Below are 24,097 nucleotides of genomic sequence, written 5' to 3'. Positions count from 1 at the left end.
ATACTGAATATGAGAGGCCTATAAGATGCCCCTGAGGAGACATGAGCAGTTGGATAAGAAGGCCTGGAGATTTAAGGAAAGGTCTGTGTTGGAGATGTAAGGTACAGCCCAACAAAGTAAGAAGAAAAAATTATATTTATATATATATAAAATAATGATATAATACATATTGTAAATAATATATATATAATGTGTATAAATATGTATATGTGAACATGTGTATTCATGTATGTGTCTGAATGATGCTAAATTAATATTCCTATAAAGTTTACAAGTAGAGAGAACATAGTTTAGTGTGACCTCTCTAAATAGTCTGACAGAAGATGCCAGAAGACGATGAGTTTATATATACTTTCTCACTGGCATTTACTTGTTCAACATTTGGGAAAGACCAGCTAGTAGTCAATCTACATGGCTTTGCTTGGAACACTTGTACTGACTGCTTGGTGTCAAGTCCACCACAACATGGGTTTGGAGCAAAGACAGAAACCTGAGGGCTAGGCAGGGTCATTTCCAGTATACCAGATGCAGAAAGAGACCATGACCCAAGAAGCTAAATGGAATGAGGCCCTCATCACGGACCTTGTGGGGACTGTCCTGCGTGAGCCAGGCAGTGAGACTCGGAGCTTGGAGCCCTGCCCCCTGAAGAAGGGTCTGGTGCAGCTTGGCTGGGTGGAGGCTCCCTAGACCCTGCAGGAGGCTGTCCTGTTGTCTAGGCTCGCCCAGTGGGCGCCGCCTCGTGCTGCTGCTCCCAAGGTGTCCTACGTGCACACACCGGGCCTCTGTCTCTCGGGGCATCCACAGTTCTGCCATAGTGCCCACCCTCCACATCAGCTCTGCCTCATTCATGGCCTTTTCCCTGGAAGCTCTTTAAGGCCTTCCAAAAATGGACCTTCCTCCCTTCTTTTCCACTCCCTTCCAAAGACCTATTGCAGGGACCCAATATTCAATATTCTGCCAAAATATAGCTTTCCTTTCCCTTAAGGCCAGTAGAAGAGTGAGAAGCAATGTGAGGATGTATTTTGACTGAAAGTCACTATTACACATCCAAAGACCATTAAATTCTGTTTATCCAGATTCTAAACAACCAAAATTCTTAAATAAGCGAGACTTTTCCTACACTCTAGAGACACGGAGTAAATCTGGTAGTGAAAGATTAGTCTTTGAAAGCTACTTCCAGGTGTGTTTTTAGGAGTAGTTCAAATTCAGATTAATATCCCACTCCTTTTTTTTTCTCTATGTCTCTGAGTCTTGTCTGAGGATGACTCTAAGGGGTCTTACCATATCTTTAAATTAACCCCCCCAAAGTATTTTATATTTCGTATACTACTCTAGGTTGTTACTTGGAACCCTGTCTCCTAACTATGAGAAACTATAAACACTTTCATGAACAGGGTCCTGCAGAGCTCATTTGTGAAAGATAAGGATGAATTATTGTAAATCAAGCTTCAAAAATGTTTAGAACTGCCATTCTGTCTATAAAACTACTAACTGAAATTAGTCATGGTTAAACAAATGAAAGAATTGTTCAAAGCACCCATTTGTAGGAGTCTTGGATACTTTCAGTGAGGATAACTGTAGCTGAGGAGAATCTGGTTCAAATGCTCAACTGATTCAGTTGACAGTGGCGCTCAAAATGGTCCCTAGGAGTGCATCTGCTAGCTGAGTGGGTTGTTCTTTTTTTCTGTATTTTGGGGATCGGCCTTACTTTTGCCATATTTAAATTGTGGAAATTTACAGAGCCTATGTCCAGAGAAGAGCCTTCTATAGATGATTCTATTGTGAGAGAAGATTTGAGAGGAAATAGGAAGGACATCTGCTTTCGAGGAGCTGTTGTATTGACTTACATTCACCTGGAATTGTAAATGGCCAATAGCTGCTTTCTGCCGGGAATAGGTTTTGATAACAAGTTGGGAGGAAAGGTAGAGGAGAGAAGGAAGGAGTTACTACTTGGGGAGATAGGAAAGCCTTAAAAACATTAGACTGGTCACTGAAGTTAAACTTGGCAGAAGATACAGTTTTTGTTCTGGCTAAATCTACATGGGGAAAACAGAGTAGAGAATTCAAGCATCTCTCTGGATAATTCAGTTAAAAAACCTGCCCCTCCCCTAATTACAGGGATATATCTGTGAAGAGTGAGGTTTTGTCTCAGTCCTTTGGATTTATCTCCACTCTGGCAGTGTTGTCACAGATATTACGAAATATTTTTGTTTTCAGCCTTTCTCATTGATGTTTATCGAAACCGGAGATAGGCTCCCAGGAAGTAGGTCACAAAGATCTCTTCCATTCCCATCCACACAGTTTTATTGTACTTAGAACACTGCAAGTGGTTGTAAATATGTGAATGGAGGGGTAGATCATTTATGCAAAAAAGGTACTACTTAGACTTCTACAAGCATGACATTTACTTTGTTTTCTTTAACGACCTTTCCAGTATATTTTCATTGGTGCCACTGATTAGCTCACTGCCCAGCTTTAAGCAGTAGATTTTAAGCTAGAGGGAAATGGTCCTTGGTTTGCTCAAAAATAATGCTTTTCAGAGGAAGATTTCAGCTTTTTTGGGGAGGGGTCCTATTTTGGGGCCTGTTAGACAGTAATCTGAGTGCTGGAATTTTTAACCCAGGCCCAGGAGAGAAACAAGCATGAACAGGAGATTTGGATTTTTGTGACTGGCCAGCTGTCTGCAGCTAGAAGAGGGGTCTGGGGAGGGGGAGCAATGAAGACGCAGCCCTGTGGGAATGTGGGCGCACCCGGCGCGGGGTGGATTGACTGTGAGTTGGTGCCGGTCCAGGTGGGGCTTCCTGTGGGGTTGTTTAGTTTGAACTAAACCTTCTCCTCAAGGATTTCTCCTGTTTCCACTGCCCAGCCGGCATTAGATAGAAACACATTTGCTTCCAGAAGTGAGTTAAACATTGATCATCTTATTTACAGCTGTGTTTCGGATTAGCATTCTCTCATTTTTCTGATTTACCAGTGCTCAACCCCAAACCACACTCTCGAAGGCTTCCTTCATTTGAATTTGATCTCATCACTTTGGGTTAAACATATTGGAATTTTGTACTTTGGAAGTTGCTGTCCCCAAACATGATCTTCCTTTTCTAAGAGCCCTAAATGAAAGGGTGGGAATCTGTAGGACAATTTTCCCCAATAGACAACCTGGCAGAAAAATTCTCTAGAAAATTTAAGCAAAAACAACTCCTTCCTAATTATTGGGTTATTCCAAGTAAAAGTGAGTTTATATTATTTCATTATTTTGTATTTTTTGTCCTGCCTTGGATCTTTGGCCAACCAGGAAAATAGAATTGTTGCCCATATGGATTTTCATTCTGTAGCTCATCAGTTAAGAAATATTTGAGCTAGTAAGAGAAGTTCCTCATTTTCTCTAATATCTTTCTTCTCCCCACCCCTTCCCCAAATTGTCTGCTGGAAGGTGCCAGGAAACCGCAATTTATATACATTTTCTCATTGGCATTTACTTGTTAAAAATATGGGAAAGGCCATAAAGCAATCAGTATATATAGCTTTGCAAATCTAGGTTTTAACATGGGTATCATGGAAATGAAATCACTGGGAGAAATGAGAAGAAATGTACAAGGGCCTTCCATTCTCAGCAGCATCTAAAGTAGTTCATACAAATGATTTAAGACAGATTCAGTGGAAGTTTCTAGCGATATCCAGTTTTGTTCAGTCGGCACCCCATATGCCAGTAAAAAACAGAACCAGAGGATCATTCAGATCCTCGATCATTTCACAGATATTTGTGGCATTTTATCTCAGTCCACTTTCCCACAAGTGAGCCGCATGTGACCTGAACTCGTGAGAACATGTACTTAACTCCCTGAGTTTTGCTGTGCACTTTTTTTTTTCTGAGTCTGTCCCCCAATCTCCTCTCCCTTGAGGGAACTGAAGCCTGAGAACCAACATTTCCAAAGCTATCTGTGCCTCAGCAGCAATAGTGACCTCAGTAAGGAAGGATGGAGACGGGATCTGATGGGATCTGGAGCAGAGTGAGTCATTATTGCCCAGAAACCCTGGAGAACATTGCAGACAGAACTGGACTTCTCACTGTGTGTGTGGAGCTGTTGCATATTCAACTTCCCAGACCAGAAAATCTTCTTGTGCTCAACTGAGAGGTATCTTGCTGTCAACTTAGAGACTAAGCACAAGTTTTGGTTTTTCTAAGCCAGCTTGTTTGAATATTAAGCCTATTTATAAACCTCATTATTGCAGCAACCATATGGCTCTTACTCAAAGATACTCACTTTAAAAAAGTGAAAGACTGCCAGGTGCTTCATGGTTTAACCTCAATGCTTAATTGACTCTCACTCACCCAGGCTATCAGGAATGATTCCCAAGTCATCTGTTTGACTTTGGAGTCTGTGAAACTTACATGTGATTGTGGGTATGCCCAGTACTTTGCAAACTGCTAGCCATCAGAAAGCAAACAAACCTCTTTAAAAGCATCCAGCATCTCCCACACTGTTGTTTCTTTTTTGCTATTTCCTTGCTGTCTCTACTCTGCCCTTAGGTCCAGGTGTACTGTGGCCAGAATCACTCCTTATGCTTGCTTAGTTTCCTCCCTTCTCTCCCAAATTGGGGCCAAGAGAGGTAAAATGAAGTGCAGGGTCTTGAAGTTCAAGGTGTAGATGACACAGCCATGGACAGCTTTGGGGAACCTTTTTAGATATTGGGGGTCAGTGCTCCTTGCTCTTTGATGATACTCCGGTTTCAGTAGCCACTTGTCAGAATGTGATCAGCTGGACGTAAATGGACTGAAGCCTTCCAGGGGAGATTTTTCCAGCTTATCACTTCCCCTGTTCTGTACACATGCATGCACACATAACACGTACACACTATTTGATACTTCTTGGGCAATCCACGATTTCATAGACACATTCCAGAGTTAAACAGACATGGATTTTCAGTGAAGACCAGGAGTCTTTTAATTTGCCTAACAGGTAAGTGGATGTGGTCAAGCAATAATTCTAGTTATAGCATGATATCTCTGTGCTGAGTTATAACTTCTAGAGGATGCTTAGGGATTCTGTGTAAGCAACTCACTGGGCTTCAGTTTTTAGGGAATTATCGATAAAAAGGTTTTTTCTTAAAGATAATTTGAGATATTTCTAAGGATTATCATGGTGTCCAGTTCCTAAATATCTATTTTTACTTTCTTTTTTTCCTGCTTTCTGAGCAACGACCCAGCTTTGACATTAGAGGAAAGTATGTGGGTCTGCTAGGCTAACAGGGACCACTGCTGGGTGGGTGTCAGAGTGTATACAGCCTGCAGGCTCCCTGGGGCATGTGGGGAGCGAGGAGAGCTGGGCAGAGTTTCAGTTCCTCCTCTGCTTAGTAGGACTGAGATTAGCACCTGCTTTCTTTGTGGCTCAAGTGTTCTAAGATGAGGAGAACTGAGAGTATTCAATTTTTCTACTTTAGAAAACAATCTTAAACTTCTTTTTAAAACTTTTTTAATCAATGAAAGCCTTTTTTTTTTCAAACAAAATTTGGAAACCTATGGAATTATAATACCATTATTACTTAGGCAGTACTATTGTTATAAATACATAGCTGACTCGTTCTTGAACGTTTACTGGGTGCCCAACACTGTGCTAAAACTTTACATTCATTATTACATTCAACTCTCACATCAACCTGTGAAGTGCGTATTATTGTTACCCAAATTTTACAGATAAGGAAACTGGTGGCTGGGAAAGTGATGTAAGTTGCCAAAGGTCACATAGCTTATTGGACACAGTAAGTTGAAGAAGGGATTTAGCTTAGGTAAGTGATCCTAAACACTATACTGTAATGCCTCTCTTTAAAAAACAAATGAATAGACAAACAATGCCATGTATGTGTGTGTGTGTGTGTGTGTGTGTGTGTGTCTGTGAGTGAAGGGTAGAGGGCATTCTGGGGAACAGAGTTTGCAAAGTGCTCTAGGCTTTCATCCATGCGGTTTCCTCAGCCTGGCCTTGTGAAGATGGCCTGCCTTCTGCCTCAGTGTGCAGGTGTGCTCTCTCCATCTCCCACACTGCCGAGATACCAGAGCACAGCAGCTCCTGGTCATTCTCTGTGGTCTGAATTAGCTCAGTCTAGCTACGTGAATCTTGAGACTTGTGATGTATTGTTATAAGTTTCAAAAAATTATAAATTTAAAGTAAGTTTGAGAAACCAAAACAGAAGATTTAAAAACATTCCCTTTGTCTTTAAGGTTATGAATCAGGGGCAAATTCTGTTGAAGTTCTTAAAAACAAAAGGCCAAGAATAAACTAAGTTCTTTTCTAGCTCATTTCCTGCGTTTGGACGGAAAGAGCCCAGTATGTTCTGTGGTTGGTTTTGTTTGTTTTTGTCGAGTGTCTAAATTTCCTCCGGACATCCTTTGACTTCTTTGACTAATTTCCTCAATTTTCTTTGAGGGCTTCAGAGTTTGCTTTCTGTATCAACCAGTTCAAGGTTCTGTATCCTTAGAAAAGTTACTTAACCTCTCTGAGCCTCATTGCCATCAAGTATAAAGTGAGGTAAACCTCCTAGGGTCTGTAGGAGGTCAAAGTGAGTTAGTTTATGTAACAGACATGGAACAGAGGAGATGCTCAACAATTGTGAGCCTCCTCTCCAGCTTCCCCCCACCAGCCTTCTCTCATTGCATTCCTCCTGTGTGTAGAAAACCATGACTGTGGTAGATGGTCTCATCGCTTGTAGTAACTCATCACTAAACAGAAAAAAAATGGGTAGAAAGAAAGCATTTTGATCAGTGTCTTGATGAATTCACTCATTCACGCAACAGCAGTATATTGAACAGCTGTCATTTGTCAAGCACCATGTTAGGCAAGGGAGAAATACTAGCAGATAGTGGACAAGCTATCGATCTTGCCATCAGCATAACAGATGAGCTCTGGCCACCATGGAACACACAAAAGGGATGATCCAGTTTGGGAGGCCCTAGAAGGTTTTCGGGAGAAAGTGATGACTCAGCTGAAAGCTGAAAGCTGAAGGATAAGTAGGACTCAAGCCTCACCATCTTGCCCAGTCAAGATGATCTGTGAGTAGGATCTTGAGTAGAGTAATTTCTATGGATCTGTATTTTCTCTTGTGCTTTAAGTGCTGACCTTCCAGCTCCAGTGTAAGCTGACACTTTGGGTTGGGTGTCTTTGGACATGGGGGCTGTCTGTCTAAATGGGACAAGATGGGAAGGGAGAACTTCAGAATCTGTGAAGTCAGGAATGCATCTGTGAAGGTGGGGAGTGAATGTTGGGAAGGTGAGTTGGGCTGAAAATAAGGTTTTTTGGTCTCTCTTTTTTGGGTCTACCAAATGCACAACCCATGTTTTGATATGTGTGGGTGGCAGCTACAAATGATGTATTTACTTTGCCCACAGACATTTGTTGTGTACGAACCATGTGCCCGTCGATATGCATGCCCTTGGGATAGATACAGAGACCCATATGACAGGACCCCTGAGCTCAAGAAACTCAAAACAAGGCGAAAGGGTCCTAAACCTTTTAGAATTCCTCTTACATGGCATGCATGGTACCTGGCAAATTCAGTGCATTGTGTTCTCTGAGATCATTCCTCCCATTTTATAGATGTGGAAGCTAAAGCTTGCTTTAGTGTAGAGCTTGTCTGAGTCTCACAGCTAGAGAGGGAGAAGTTGGATTTTGAACCAGGTTTATCACATTCCAGAACCCTATTGTCTTTCCACAAGGCAATGCAACAGGTGACCCCTTCTCTCAGGTGTCATCTTTTAAAAAAAAGTATACATTTTATTACATTTCTTGATTAGCTCAGTACTTTTTAGCCTTAGAACCTGCTCTCTGCCTCTGAATCTGTCTGGGCTGAGCTGGGCTGGTTTGAGGTCATTAGGCACGCCCTTCTTACCTGCTTGCCCACGTACTTACGTATTCCTCCTTGTTGAACTCCTGCCCATCAATCAAAGCTACAAAGCTTCCTGAGCCACCCCTTGTCTTGGTTGTTATACTATAACACTTTTGGTAACATGTATTAATTTCCTTTTTTAGGATTCAGATTCTTTCAGAGAGTAGATCTTAGTAGAGTTATTATGAGTATTAGTGATGTATGTTAAGTGCTTGTTACTAGTAGGTGCTGAAATTGGAAGCTATTCTTATTTTTGTTCATTTTGATGCACTCAGCGTTCCCAGCAGTGCCTTTTTTTTTTTTTTTTTTTTTTTGGGTACGCGGGCCTTTCACTGTTGTGGCCTCTCCCGTTGCAGAGCACAGGCTCCGGACATGCAGGCTCAGCAGCCATGGCTCACGGGCCCAGCCGCTCCACGGCATGTGGGATCTTCCCAGACCGGGGCACGAACCCGCGTCCCCTACATCGGCAGGCGGACTCTCAACCACTGCGCCACCAGGGAAGCCCCCAGCAGTGCCTTTTTATGATTTGGCAAGTGTTGGCAGAATTCTGTGGAAGCCAATAGCAAAGGTTGTCTTCTTCTGGCCTCTGAAGATACACTCTGTTGACAGAACTAGTTGAGTTTCTGGGTGGGAACCAGGGGCATCCATCTGCCCCAACTGCCCCCTTACCTTTGGCCCTTGCACACTCTCACTGGGTTATTTTCCAGTCTTGCCAGAGACTCCCGAGCCCGGTTCATTAGACAGCAGTTCTAACGAGGGCCAAGGGCATGGGTCACACCCACAGCTCACTGTGGTCTGTGCCTGTGGATGAAACCTCTGCCTTTGCTACTGCTTAGAGCGTGTGAGCTGTCACTGCTGGGGTGGGGGGGGGGGGGGTCCAGGATGGTCAGTGCACACCCATCACAGCTTTTGGAGGGCGTGCAAAACACTGTTTTAAGCAGTGGGATACAGTGGGGCAGCATACAAAGAATCTGCCTTTGGGGAGCTGACATTCAGGTGGGTTATCTCATTTATTTCTCACCACAAGGTCTTGAAAGAGGTGTTCTGATTATTCCCACTTTACAGATAAAGAAAGTGAGGCTCAGAGGGTTTGAATCTCTGGTCCAACACTGTAGAGCTGAGTGCCACAGCCAAATCGGAACACAGGTAGTTTGCTCTCAAGCCCAAGCCCTAACCCATCTGTTAGTTGACCTTCCTCCCTACATATATGATATAATTCAAACATGTAAATATCTCTGTATATTCTTCCTATAGATGTAGATATCTGTATATGTGACTGTATATGAATATTTTATAAATTTTTATAATTATTCTAATTATAATCATAAGGCTCATTTAAAATAGAAAATATAGAAAATTCATACAAGTACAAATAAAAGTAATGATTCATTAACCTACTACCCTGGGCTCGTGATTATCACTCTGGTGTTTTTCCTTATAGATAAACAGGTATCAGTACCTCTCAGGTCACGATCACATTGCGGGTTCAGTGCCTCATGCTCCTTACTTCACTTAACATGTCACACTGCCATGTATGTTTTCATTTAAACAGAGATGTCACAGGTCATAGGGATTCTGAATTTGAAACATCTGTGCCTTTTTGTAAAGGATGTGTGACATGTAGCTCTATTAGCAAATCAGTAGCTTGGCTTCCTGGTGCAGTGACTGTAATGGGAACGTCGGTGTGGAACCAAGGACAGCTGCATTGCCCTTCCCGGAGATGCTACCGGGAGATGCGTTTTCCTCTCCCAGCACTTCCTTTCCTTTAATCCCCTCCATTGAAGAGTCTTTTAAAACTCTTTTGAGGGTCTTCAGAGCCTACAAAAGCTGACACAAATGTGAAAAACGTTGGGATACACTGGGAAATAAACTTTTATGGCCGTTTCCTCCTCGAAGGCCACTGTGACCCAGGTGAGATTACCAGGGCCAATGTGACCTCCATTTGATAGATTAAGAAGCCCTGCACCCAGTAGATTTGCCCAAGGCTAAGTGAGGACTCTAAATAGCAGAGGTGGAGTAGAACTCCAGCTACTTGTGCTTCCTGGGGACGTGTTCTTCCAGGGGCCTGAGCCCACAGCTTAGCCAGTAGCAAGTTCCTGATTCTGCTCTCACTATTTTGCTTCTAGACTTTCTCATTGTCCCTTTTCTCACGTCTTCCTTCTCTGAAGACCTTATGTCTGGTCTTATGGTTTAGTTGCATGATTACACATTTACATTTTAAAAGGCAGGTCTTTAAAGGGACTTCAGTGCTAGCTGATGGGGATAATAGTAACAGTAGTGACAGTACAAATAGCTAAGAGTTGTGGACCATTTACTATGTGCCAGATACAAGACACGCTTCACAGCCTCTGCCCACTTACTCCTCAACAACTCCATGAACCTGGTGAATGAAGGGCTGATATTTGAACCTGGATCTTGCTATCTTTAAGGTCTGATCTCAACCAAGATGCTACAGTGCTCTCAGAGGGGAAAGAGCAGAATATCGGGGGCAGAGCCATTGAGCTCTTGGGATGCTATGTGTAGCTGATAAGACTACGATTCTCTGCATCCAACCGCAATGTAACACAATAATCCAAAACTTTTAAGTGGGTTTTGAGACCCACAAGCCTCACAGAGAGAACTTTCTACAAAGTGTTCACCTCTGCGTCCATCCCCGCTGAAGCTATCTTTTTCTAACCTACCACCTGCCGCAGACTCTTTTCTGATGTGTGTTTATGCTTCTTTTCCCACAGGAGGAAATATAAGAAAACGTCCCAGAGGTAAGAGCGTCCCTCTGAGAAAGGGGAACTGGTTGGTTGACTCCTTTGTGTCACAAGTCTTCGCAAGTCTGGCTCATGGTGGACGTTCATTGTAATAAACAGTCTCTCAGTTCCTTCTCAGCGAGTTGCCTGCTTTATCTTCGAGTCACTACTGTTTCTGTAATTAAAAATTGATTGCATGCATTTAGCGTGGCGCAGTAAGTGTACACCTTCACATGAGAGTGGATCCGGTGGCTTAAAAAGCTTGTTACTGCTAAGTTATCTAGCGATTTTATTAAAACCTTTGACCAGAGTGGGGCTGGGCTGAGGGCATGTGTAAAGGATTATAGGTGGAGCAGAAAAGGTTTGCAAATGCACGTTTGGTGTTTGGATTCTCCTTTGCCTGATTTGCTGACAAAATGCTATTGAGCTCAAAACATAGGTACAAATTCCTTTAAGGGAAGTCTTTTGATTTAACCATGGAATGGGTAATTTAAAGTAGAATATCATCTGTCTTCACCCTCCATTACTCTGTTTTATTGAGAAGAGTTTGGAAAGCACATTCCAAAGAAACAGAGTTGCTTAGACCTTCTGTTCACCAAGCAGCAGAAGACTACGGCTAAATCTAAAAGCCTAGTGTCTGCTTTTCATGGATTGACTTTGGTATTATGGCTTTAAACAGATTATATGAGATCAAAAATTGCTGTTGCAATTAAAATCTTCCAGTAGGTTTCAACAATGGTACTTTCAGTGACGACTTTAATCTGACCTCTCTTAGTGGGTCTCATCTCATCGTAGAGGCTCCTATGTCCTATGGTTTCCAAATAAAGTCAGTAATCCAAAGTAGTGGTGTCATCATTTGATGTGCAGTGTGGAGGTGCACAAATCATTGAGAGAAAATGAACTAAAACTTTAAAAGCTTCCTAGACGTTGCTATACTTTTCTAAATATAGTGAGCTTATACAGATGGCTGAATAATTCTGTCTTGTTCAAGTTCATCAGGCTCATGGTAGTAATTGCATGTGAACCACTGAGCAGGGCGTAAATTAATCACTCAGATTAGAGGGCATAGTAGTCTTTAGTAGTAAAAGGTAATTTATCATTTTCACGTGTAGTTAACTTGGGGTATGACATGTTTCAAAGTTGCCTCAATCTTATTTTAAGGGGAGATAAATAGACAGGTAAGAGGGAGTTTCTCAAGAGAACTGCTCAAACCTGTCAGGTTTCAAATTACTGTGTCAATTTTTTGGGAAAGCATATTTTTGCATATCTGATGTGAAAGCTGTTGCATTTTTATGTCGATGTAAAAAAAAACTGGTTTGTATCGGCTTTATTGAAGTCTTAAAAGTGCAAATTAATAGAGGCTTGGTGTGAGCTCTTCTGCTTTTAATCACATGCATATTCTCATGTGAAATATTCCATGTCTACTAATTTATCATTGAGTAACAAACCATCCCCACACTTATGGCTTAGAACAAGGGTTTTACTTTGCTCATGATTTTATAGGTCAGGAATTCAGGAAGGACTTGTCTGGGTGGTTTGGATCTGACCCACCTGGTGTCAGCTGGGGCTGATGTGGATGGAGGATCCACTTCCAAGATCGATTCTTCACTCGCGTGTGGGGAGCTTCGGTGCTCCTTCTTTCTTTCTCTCTCTCCACATGGCTTTCATCCTCCAGAACGTCTCCAGGAGTTTGGGCTTCTACTGCATGGTGGTCTCAGGGGTGTTGCACTCTTAGCTGGCTTCCTAGGCCACGTGTTCCAAGAGAAAAGGAGTGGAAGGTGCTAGTCTCCCTGAAACTGGCTTAATGTTACTTCTTCTGTATCTTATTGGTCAAGCTATTGCAGAATCCACCCAGAGTCAAGAGAAGGAGATATAGATTACATTTCTTGATGGAAGGGTATTAAAGAATTTGAGGCCATTTTCATGTATCAAACCTTCAACCTTTATCAGAATGATCTTGCTTGAGACCTTTTCCAGGGATCTGTAAATTTGGAGTGTGTGGATACCTCATTTGATGAATGGTAGACACTTTTAAATACATCTTGATACCCCGTCAGATGCTGGTCTGTTTGAATATATGCTTGTCTATTGGATGATTCATTTGGACTGGGAATAGCTGTGGTTCCTTTTTCATGTTAAGGACAGGTGTACTAGTGTGGACTCAACTGGTTAGTTGAATTCTAAGTGCAGTTATTTGGATTCAGTCAATAATTAGTCAGGTAAAGCTGGTGGCTTCATGTAGGAAAACTAAATGACACAAATGCTACATTAAAAAGCGTTAGGTCTTGTAGGTTTGCTTTGGACATAAGAGGAAAAACAGCCCAGGATACAAAAATAATCTACCTTTGTTTAAACTTTTCTTGCTAAGTTTCATTTCGTTTTACTCATGTATTTATTTACCTTCTAAAGCCATGTTAAAGAAAAAAAAAAATTGACTAGCTTTCAAAGTCATCATTATCCCACTACAACTCAACTGAGGTAGATATATTTCTTTAAATATTTCATAAAGTACTAGGCAGATTTTAGTAACCCACAAGAATATTTTTTTAACATCTTTATTAGAGTACAATTGCTTTACAATGGTGTGTTAGTTTCTGCTGTATAACAAAGCGAATCAGTTATACATATACATATATCCCCGTATCTCTTCCCTCTTGCGTCTCCCTCCCTCCCACCCTCCCTATCCCACCCCTCTAGGTGGTCACAGAGCACGGAGCTGATCTCCCTGTGCTATGCGGCTGCTTCCCACTAGCTATCTGTTTTACATTTGGTAGTGTATATATGTCCATGCCACTCTCTCACTTTGTCCCAGCTTACCCTTCCCCCTCCCTGTGTCCTCAAGTCCATTCTCTAGTAGGTCTGTGTCTTTATTCCCATCCACAAGAATATTTTGATGATAGTGATTCTACTAAGTCTCACTTTTAGTGTTAAGGGAAATGTACTCATGTCTTTCAAGACCAGGATTTCAACAGAAAGAGTGATGTTATAAGTACTCTTTACTGGGTTAGCAAGGGCACCTGTAGGTAGGAGGTAAGCTTCTCCCTGCACAACTTTATTAGATTGGGCTTTAAATAAACACAATTAAGGGGAACCATCCTTTTGCTTTCTGAATGGGGCTTGTCCACGAAGGCCAATCATTTCAAGAGATTTGCTGAAGTGGTGAAATGGTAATTTGAAAGCTAGAGGGGATTACACCGGAAACCTGCTTCCCCATAAAATTCTCATCAGGTTGTTTTCAGTACAGCTGCAGCTTCAAGTTATCACGTCTGGCTCTGAGAAGTTTGTATCTTTGAGAAAGCATGCCAGACCATGTGCAAAATAATCACAAATATCTATAAATAATCTAATATTTCGGGGCTGCCCCTGAAGAAAAGAATTTCTATGAGGGATGATGTTATAAGCTGAGTCTATATTAGAAGAGCTTCCAACGCACACACATGCACACACACTCACTCCCTGTTTCAATGTGCTAGGGAATCTGTGAATGGTCAGCACAATTAGAGGCAGATGTACAAATAAAGACATATCCACAAACCTGAGGGACCTCCACAGACAATTGTTCTGTTTTCATATGTGTGGGCGGTGGAAATACTTTGGTCAGGATGGCCAGGGGTTGGAGTTTTAAGGCCACCAGATAGCAAAACTCTCAGTGGCATGAAGGTTTTTGTTGATTTGTTTGTTACTGACCCTAGCTTTGTTAAGATCATTTAAGTAGAAGTTCTGGTTCTGACTCTATCTGATTTACTCATTTTATAAATCTAGACATTTCTGTGAACAGTTAACTTTAGCCAAAGTTGTCTCTCTTTTTGTTGATAATCATATTAGATTGATAGTCACATGCATAGCACTTTACAAAAATCTCCAATTTTAACAAAAGTTTACTGAATACTTACTGTTGCCATACACTGAAATAAATACCAGAAATAAAAAGATACATAAAAAATAGCCTCTGTGAGGAGGTACACAGGCTTGTAGGTGTGACTGTGAAAAAATTATAATAAAATTTGGTAAGTACTATAATAGGTGTAAATACTGAATGTCATTGGGAACAATTAGATCTTTGGGGAGGATTCTTACATTATCGCATGCTCTTCTTTCACTAGATCACAAAAGAGAGCTGACAGTATTTTTTATTATTCATGGTGCTTGAACGTATGAGCGTATTAAAGTCTAATGGGATAGTTGAGAATTTCTTTTCTTCATGTTTTCAGTTATTTTAAACATGTATGTTTTGCTGATTCTTTAGGCTTTTTCTCAAAGGGGCAAATGGCTCAAAAATATTCTGGACATTAGGAGGAAGACAGCCCAGGATACAAACGTGTGGAAGTAATTGACAAAGTGCGTCTTGCACATGTAGATAACAGAATGGCCTCTATCTGTTGCAAGGCATAACAAGGAGTTATTTTTTTCCCTCAAGTGTCTAATGCCTTCTTTTACTTGGATTTTTATGTGGCTCAGTAATCACACTTGATAAGCCCAATAATTGATTAAATCCAGCAAATGATTTCTTTAGTCAGGTCTGCCCATGTCGTCCTTCATGAATCAGCATACTTAATGAGTCATCAGCAGAACCTCCACCTTTGCTGTTAATAATAGATTGTCTTGTGTGGGCGGGGATGGGTAGGAAGGTGAGTGGATATCACCCTTTGGCAAGACTGCCTTCCAAGCACTCGTATTCTTGTGTTAGCAGGTGCATCTTTTGCTGAACTGTGTCCCGTTTCATTCCGGACGTATTAAGACTCATTGGTGAGTCCTGAAGCTCTTTTGGCGTCACTGACATAGACTTGGTGGATGTTGTCCCCTACCTTTGTGGTAAAAAAAGACAGTCAGATAACTTGTGGGGGAAGTTGAAGGGGTGATAGGGTATATCAACGCACATATTTGTGCGTGCTTATGGATAACCGATCTTACACACTACTACTTACTCAGTAGTATTGACATTTAGAGCCCAAGTATTAGTGGTGAAATCAGGGGCAAGAGGATCTTCTAAGAAATAAAGTCCTTTAAAAAATATTTTCCTATATGTATTTGCGATGACTAAAATTCTCAAAGTAGTAGGAATGTGTGCATCGGCTATGAGAATATGTCCAGTTTACATTCCAAGTTTGCCGGCTGAGTCAGGTTGACTTTACAATGAATGGTGGCAGACAGAATGCCAGAGAAAGGAGCAAAGTGGTCTGGTTAGGGCACAAATCACAGATGGACGCTGAGAATTAGCCACAAAGGCTAATGCCCAAGGGAGTTAACATGGGAAATGGCCTACAAGTACTGTGATTTCAGGTGAAACAGCCAGGGGAGAAAGGAGGGTGATGGAGGGTCCACATAGATAGTTTGGTCAGATTTCAAAGTATCAGGCAACTGCCACTCATCATCCCTCACTCACTCATTTGCCTTCTTAATAGATCAGCAGGAGTCTGGGCAGCACAGGTGCAGGGATCTAGACTCAGAGTCTGTGTAGCAGGAGTTGGGAACGAGGTATGGCGAGAGGGTGCTCTCTCCCTCAGAGGTGGAGTGAGTAGCTCCGGCACTGAGTCTGGGTAGTATATTTAGACACTAGTAACAGGAATGACCTTGGCATCGAGCTGTCATTTTCTGAATCAGGCGGATTGTCTAGGCACAATTCAATCTTCTTTTCTCTTCCATCTTCAGGTCTGATGATTACTACCATTCTCCCACTCATCCAGGATCAACACTTTTGAGTCCTTTTATATGAGCTTCTATTGTGTGTGTTTCTTCAACTTTTCCTTTTTGTTCTCCCCTTTCACCTGTGATACGTGGGTCTCTAACAGGTGGTGGGCTTTTCCTCCGCACTATTTTCATTCTCATCATCTCGGTCCAGTCTCATTATCCATCTCTTTGGGTCTTGAATAGCCTCCTAACCACTCTTGGTCTTCTGGTTTCTTCATCTCCGTTCTGCTTACCCATGTCTGATTCCTTTTTCCACAGTGTCTCTGATGGTGTCACATCTGTTTAGAAAAAAGCAACAGTAACTCAACAGCAACAAACCTCCACTGGCTTCCTTTCAGCTAGTAAAGACTATCTTCTTGTCTGGGATTTTAAGAGTTTCTTCATCTACCTCCATCTCAATTTTCCTGTTTGTCTCTGTTATGCTCTTTTATTCACCCTGAGTTCCAGTCAAGCTCAACTCTTTGCTGACGGTCATATTTGCCTTGTGTTTTCTATCATCCCTTCTTCATTAACAATCTTTCCTTACATTTAGGTCTTTAATCCATTTTGAGTTTATTTTTGTGTATGGTGTTAGGAAGTGTTCTAATTCCATTCTTTTACATGTAGCTGTCAGGTTTTCCCAGCACCACTTATTGAAGAGCCTGTCTTCTTTTTTTTTTTTTGAATTTTATTTTATTTTTAATATAGCAGGTTCTTATTAGTTATCTATTTTATACATATTAGTTACATATGTCAATCCCAATCTCCCAATTCATCCCACCACCACCACCCACTCCCCGCTTTCCCCCCTTGGTGTCCATACGTTTTTTGTTTGTTTGTTTTTGTGCGGTACGCGGGCCTCCCACCGCCGCGGCCCCTCCCGTTGCGGAGCACAGGCTCCAGATGCCCAGGCCCAGCGGCCATGGCCCACGGGCCCAGCCGCTCCGAGGCACGTGGGATCTTCCCGGACCGGGGCACGAACCCGTGTCCCCCGCATCGGTAGGTGGACTCTCAACCACTGCGCCACCAGGGTAGCCCTGTCCATATGTTTGTTCTCTACATCTGTGTCTCTATTTCTACCTTGCAATCTGGTTCATCTGTACCATTTTTCTAGATTCCACATATATGTGTTAATATACAATATTTGTTTTTCTCTTTCTGACTTACTTCACTCTGTATGACAGTCTCTAGGTCCATCCACATCTCTATAAATGACCCAATTTTGTTCCTTTTTATGGCTGAGTAATATTCCATTGTATATATGTACCACATCTTCTTTATCCATTCATCTGTCAATGAGCATTTAGGTTGCTTCCATGTCCTGGCTATTGTAAATAGTGCTGCAGTGAACACTGGGGTGCATGTGTCTTTTTGTTGTTGTTGTTTTTTAACATCTTTATTGGAGTATAATTGCTTTACAATGGTGTGTTAGTTTCTGCTTTATAACAAGGTGAATCAGTTATACATATACATATGTTCCCATATCTCTTCCCTCTTGCATCTCACTCCCTCCCACCCTCCCTATCCCACCCCTCTAGGTGGTCACAGAGCACCAAGCTGATCTCCCTGTGCTATGTGGCTGCTTCCCACTAGCTATCTATTTTACGTATGGCAGTGTATATATGTCCATGCCACTCTCTCACTTTGTCACAGCTTACCCTTCCCCCTCCCCATATCCTCAAGTCCATTCTCTAGGAGGTCTGTGTCTTTATTCCCATCTTGCCCCTAGGTTCTTCATGACCATTTTTTTTTTCTTTCTTAGATTCCATATATATGTGTTAGCATATGGTATTTGTTTTTCTCTTTCTGACTTACTTCACTCTGTATGACAGACTCTAGGTCCATCCACCTCACTACAAATAACTCAGTTTCGTTTCCTTTTATGGCTGAGTAATATTCCGTTGTATATATGTGCCACATCTTCTTTAACCATTCATCTGTTGATGGACACTTAGGTTGCTTCCATGTCCTGGCTATTGTAAATACAGCTGCAATGAACATTTTGGTACACGATTCTTTTTGAATTATGGTTTTCTCTGGGTATATGCCCAGGAGTGGGATTGCTGGGTCATATGGTAGTTTTATTTTTAGTTTTTTAAGGAACCTCCATACTGTTCTCCATAGTGTATCAATTTACATTCCCACCAACAGTGCAAGAGGGTTCCCTTTTCTCCACACCCTCTCCAGCATTTGTTGTTTGCAGATTTTTTGATGATGGCCATTCTGACTGGTGTGAGGTGATACCTCATTGTAGTTTTTTTTTTTTCCAACATCTTTACTGGAGTATAATTGCTTTACAATGTTGTGTTAGTTTCTGCTATATAACGAAGTGAATCAGCTGTATGTATACATATAACCCCATATCCCCTCCCCTAAGAGTATATGTTTAGAAAACCAGAATTCCAAAGAAAAGTCACATGCACCCAAGTGTGCCCGGCAGCACCATTTACAATACCCAAGATGTGGAGAGATACAAAATGTCCATGGACAGATGAACAGATAAAAACCAAGTGATATATGTACATAGTGGTATATGACTCCGCTGTGTGAAAGAATGAAATCATGTCATTTACAGGAATATAGATAAACATAGGTAAAACATAAACATAGGTAATCATACTAAGTAAAGTCAGTCAGTCAGAAAGACAAGTATTATATGCTATCACTTACAGGTGGAACCAAAAAATACACACCACTGAAATCATTGAGAAAACATAAACAGACTCAGGGACGTAAAAAACAAACATATGGCTTTCCTGGCGGCGGGGACGGAGGTGGGTGCGGCGGGTCAGCGCGGCCTCAGGGCTGGAGCCGGAATCCCCGCCCGCCCCAGCGCCCGCCGCCGGCCGAGCCCCGCGCCCCGCGCCTCCGTCCTGGGTCCCGGTGGCCGGAGCTGTGCCCGGGTCCGCGGGACAGGCGGGCTCAGAGGTCGCTTGTGTTGGGGAAGGGTGCGGCGAGGTTCCGGCGCCTCCGCGGAGCATCGCGGGTCGGGGGCTAGGGGCGCCGCTTCTTGCTATGCTCCCCACCCTTTCCCGGCTCTGAAGCCGCGGCTGTTGGCCTGTGAACTATGTACAAGAATTAGTTGGGTGCATGTCATTCTTCTTGGCATCATTGTGATTTTTTTTTGAGTAGGGACTATGCTCCCCCAAAGCATGATGCCTTGGACCTGATTAGTATTTATTAGTGTGGATTGAATTTATGAGTGTATCAGATTGGGATCCTTCATGTATTTCGACCATGGGTCAGAAGTAAAGCCAGAATTACCAGGTGGAACTGCGGGTAAATAAGCTCAGATTGATAAATGATTCATACTTGTAGATCACCACATACTCCCACACTCAGGCTCTATTTGGCCCTCACACTGGCCAGGGTGGGGACCTATGAGGTCAGCAAGCCAGATGGCATGCATGGACAGGAATCAAAACATATGCAGTTGCTTGGATCATTGACTCTGCTTTTCTGTTTAAGTTCTTTCAATATGGGTCTCTAGCTTTGGGTGGAAACTCAGAGTGTTTTTGCTCTACATCAGTACTTCAATCTCTACCTTTCCTCCATCCGAACCACTAGTCCTGGAGATGTTTAGTGCAGTGTCAATGTATTTGTTTGTGGTGCGTTATTCTGAATATTTGATAACTGTGTGGTGTGCATCATTTGACTGTTCTGTGGTGTTTTGAGAATCATTTTCTTAGATTGCCTAATAAGACCTAAGTGCTTCTTTAAGACTTCAGCAGCATTCATGCTGGGCATGTCACTGTGCTTCAGAAGTTAAGCCCAGACTTTCAGTTGCCCAAATAGGCAAGTCTATAAATCCCTCCTAATCCCAGTAGCCTTCAATACTAAAGAGGCAGAATTAACTTGATTGATTCAATCATTGGTGAGAGCTTCCAAATTGGGACCAAGTCCAATCCCAACAGCAGCTTAAGAGGCAGCTTTTGGAGTATCGGGAGACACTGGGTCCACTAGTGTAGATCAGAGTTTCTTAACCTTGGTACTATTGGTGTTTTCATTGTAGGGACTGTCCTGTGCTTTGTAGGGTGTTTTGTAACATCCCTGGCCTCTACTCACTAGATTCCAATAGCAAATCCCCTATACCTAGTTGTGACAACCAGAAATGTCTCTTGGGGGGCAAAGTCATCTCTGGTTGAAAACCACTGGTATAGATGAAAGATTAAGAATCAGACTTGTATTCTGTCGCTAGTTTAGCTTTTCAGTTTACTCCTCTCTGATCTCAGTGTCCTCATGTATAAAGGGATGAGGTTAAACACAAGAATTTCTGTGGTTCCTTTTGGCTGGAGAATGATACTCTCTGATTCTAATTACTAAGGTTTTCTACAGGAAAACGGAGACCACCAAACAACTTTTCCAGTGATGACAAGCACTCTGTGACTTATAACTGAATCATTGGGGAGGAGCAACATTGCTGATTAGCATGGAGATCATTGGGCAGGTAACATGGTCTGGCCTCATAGTGATGGTCCTTTGGCCACCAGCCAGATTACCCATGATTTAGATACTTCTAATTTCACCTAAATAGTGTGAACTAATCATGAGAAGGACATTAAAAGGACAAATGCCAAAACATAAACTTTGGCAAAAACATAGATATGTCTAAAAGGCATTTTATTGATTAAATTTATTGTGTGTTTACCATGTGGCAGGGCTTCACATGCATTATCTTACTTAATCTTCACGGTGATCCTTTTACAGATGAAGAACCCAGGGAAAATAAGTAACTTGACTGATGTCACAAAGCAGAGAAATGGTTGGGCTAGGGTTTAAAGGCAGGTATTTGAGATGCTAAAAATGTCTTGTTTTTTTTTTCCATTCTGGTGGTTTTATAATTTTTTACAGCTGTGGAACCTCCCCGCCCCCAAATGAAGCAGCTTAAAGCTGAATAAAATCAAAGGGTCAGAGAAATATGCCTTTTGGAGTTCATTTCCCTACTCTGCCAATTTTTATTTTCTCATCAAGACATTTTACATGTGAAATTTTTCATATTTGGCCTCAACCCACAAGTTGAAGTTCTCAGGAAAATTCAATGAAGACTTAAAAAAAAACCCAACAAGCAACAGTGATATTTAAATAATGTGATTGAAAGGGGAAAAATCCTTCACCTCTACCACCAGGTTTTTTTTCAAAATCGTCTGTTTTAGTACTTAACTGCTTAAAGTGCTTTGGAGCAATGTAATCAGTCATACATGAATACAAAACTCTTTATGCATAAAAAGTAAACAGCAAAATAGAATCAGATAAAGGAAAATTTGTCCTGTATTTTCCTACCCTCTGATTTAATATGATAATGCCTTTTCAAAATTCATGAGATCACTGCTTGAATTTTTCCCTTTGTCTCTGCACAAGTAGAATGACTCTCTGCACTGTATTGTTTATTCCCATAACTTTGAGGAGAGGGAACCTGCATGAAAATTCCTAAGCAAGCTGGAGGGAGTAGACTGAGCCGAGAATGTGCTTTGGAAGAGGCATGTCTGAAGTCTTTGCTCATCCATGAAAGAAGGGCAGAAAGTTGGGTCAAGAGCAGGAGTTTGGAGTCACCCATTTCTAGATTGAAATATGAGTACTTACCAGAACCTTTGTTTCCTGTAGGTCAGGTGAAAATAATGATACTTCCTAGGGTTCTTGGGAGCCCAGAATGATATAGTATATGTGAAGCACATAGGAAGGCTTTGGTACTTGGAAAGTGCCTAGTCACTGAAGGCTCGGGGGATCCCTCAGAGAGAAACCAGCATTCAGTGGCCACTGTGTAAATGGCTTGCACTATGAGACAGAGCACGGTAAAGTAAGGGAACTGGTAGGAAGCAGATGGCCCTGCTTTTTAGGGGCAGGGATTGTGTCTTTCTTACTGAAGAATGGAATCAGCCTTAACCAAGTGATTGGTGACCATCTTTTGGAAAGAAGGTTGGAGTAGGTTGGGTAGGGGAGTCCTATGCAAGGTCAACAGCCACTGGGACATGGGCCTTAATTAGGAAAAAAAACTTGGAAGGGTCCAGTTGGGTGTAGTCATGGAAAATCTTTCCACAGGAAGACACTCATAGTTCATCTTCATATTTAGTTTTCTTTTTTGAGGGAAAATATATGTCCTTTAAACTATCACAGAGTGAATAGCACTATGTTATATTGGTTGATGGCATGCCTTCTAGACTCAGCATGCCTGGCTTCTAATCCCTGCTCTACTATTTTAAGTATATGACCTTTAGTAAATTCCTTAATTTCTCTAAGCCAGTGGTTCTCAAGTGGAGGCGATTTTTCCCCCAGGGGACATTTGGCAGTGTGGAAGATATTTTTGGTTGTCACATCTGGGAGTGGGACATACTACTGGCATCTGGTAGATAGAGGCCAAGGATGCCGCTAAACATCCTACAATACACAGAACATCCCCACCATAACAAAGAATTATCTGGTCCAAAATGTCCACAGTGCCAAGGTTGAGAAACCTTGCTCTAAGCCTTACTTTCTTCATCTGTACAGAGGGAATAATAATAGTACTTACCTCACAGGGTTGTTGTAAGGGTTAAATGAGATAAAGGTTAAACACATTCAAGTGCACTTGCTGGCTTTTAGTAAGTGTAAAGAGTATTTTGGCCATTATTATTAACATTACTATTTTGACCTATGATCCATTGTTTATGTAGCAGATTTATGAATTCTGTTTCATAGTTTATGGAGCTGACATATACAACTTTACAGGTGTTTAGATGCATTTAAATTTTATAAGGAAAAAATTTTGAAGTACTTTAAATCATGCATTAAAAGACATTTTGAAGTTGTCTTGAAGGGATAATATTGTTTGGCTTATGTATACTCTGTGCTGAAACAAATCAGAAGTCATAAGTTCTACATGCTGTTATAGTCTGTTAGACCTAAAATCGCAGATCTTAAAAGAAATAATTTGATATTATTGCATATTGTTACATAGGCAATAAAACGGAACAAATTTACTGAGAAATCAAGTCCCATCTCTTACATGCGGGGCTAGAGAAAGTTAATTATCATAGTAATCTGAGTGAAAGCTGGTAACTACAAAGTGAGCCTCAATATAAATTGGGGTGGATTCCTACTTAGTACACAAGACAACAAAAATTGACATTCATACAAGTCCAGAGCCAGTGCAACACCTCTGAAAGCTTGGCTCTATCTGGAGTCACAGGGCAAGCTCCTCTCCGCTGTGAGTTTGTGAATTGCAGCGCTTAGCCGCTAGGGGATAGGGTTGCCCTTGTTGTCTTGTTGCCCTCTGATATAAATACAAATGGTTGACTTTTTAATAATCAGCTTCTTAACCTTTAAGGTACGTTTTATCATTTACATCATAATCAAGAGTTTCTTAGAGTTAGCACAACAATTAAATAGCTTAAGAAAAGAATGTGGTGTGTGCAACGGGGACCCTGAGGTGTGTGATCACCTCTGCTGGTACGCCAAGTCCATAATTCCAAATAACGTTGTCATGATTTTGTGATAATTTTACTAATTCTAGTGTACTATGTTGTTAGTAAGAGTAATATATTTGCTAGCTACCACTGCTCACTCATGACCCATTATTAAGAAAGATCGAAAATTAACCCTTTTGGTAATACAAACAGTGCCTGTTTGATGGGTAAACAGAAGCCTCATTCATTAGAGGTCATAGTGCTCCCCCTTGGGAATGAAGTTACTTTATAATAACAATACCAATGATGATGATGCTGGTGGTGATGGTGATGACGATGGTGGTGGTGATGGTGTTGGTGGTGGCCCACGAGCACAGCTATTCATTAAGACTGTAGCTTATGCTCGTTAGATCACACTAACTTCATACTTTTGCC

The 24,097-nt window shown here is 41.7% G+C and overlaps 1 protein-coding gene across 4 annotated transcripts in view; it reads left to right on the top strand.

Annotated features, from left to right (window-relative positions):
* PDE1C (phosphodiesterase 1C) overlaps positions 1-24,097 on the top strand; it is a 600,432-nt gene that overhangs the window by 330,311 nt on the left and 246,024 nt on the right. Inside the window, exon 3 of one of the 4 annotated variants that reach the window (XM_073809805.1) lies at positions 10,608-10,634. The exons of the other annotated variants lie outside the window; for them this stretch is intronic. Coding sequence (XP_073665906.1) covers positions 10,608-10,634 — 27 coding nt within the window. The remainder of the gene's footprint in view (positions 1-10,607; positions 10,635-24,097) is intronic. 4 annotated transcript variants of the gene reach the window in all.

Source organism: Tursiops truncatus, chromosome 9 (genome assembly GCF_011762595.2).
Source record: "Tursiops truncatus isolate mTurTru1 chromosome 9, mTurTru1.mat.Y, whole genome shotgun sequence".
NCBI lineage: Eukaryota > Metazoa > Chordata > Mammalia > Artiodactyla > Delphinidae > Tursiops > Tursiops truncatus.
This window is presented reverse-complemented; position numbering and strand designations above follow the sequence as displayed.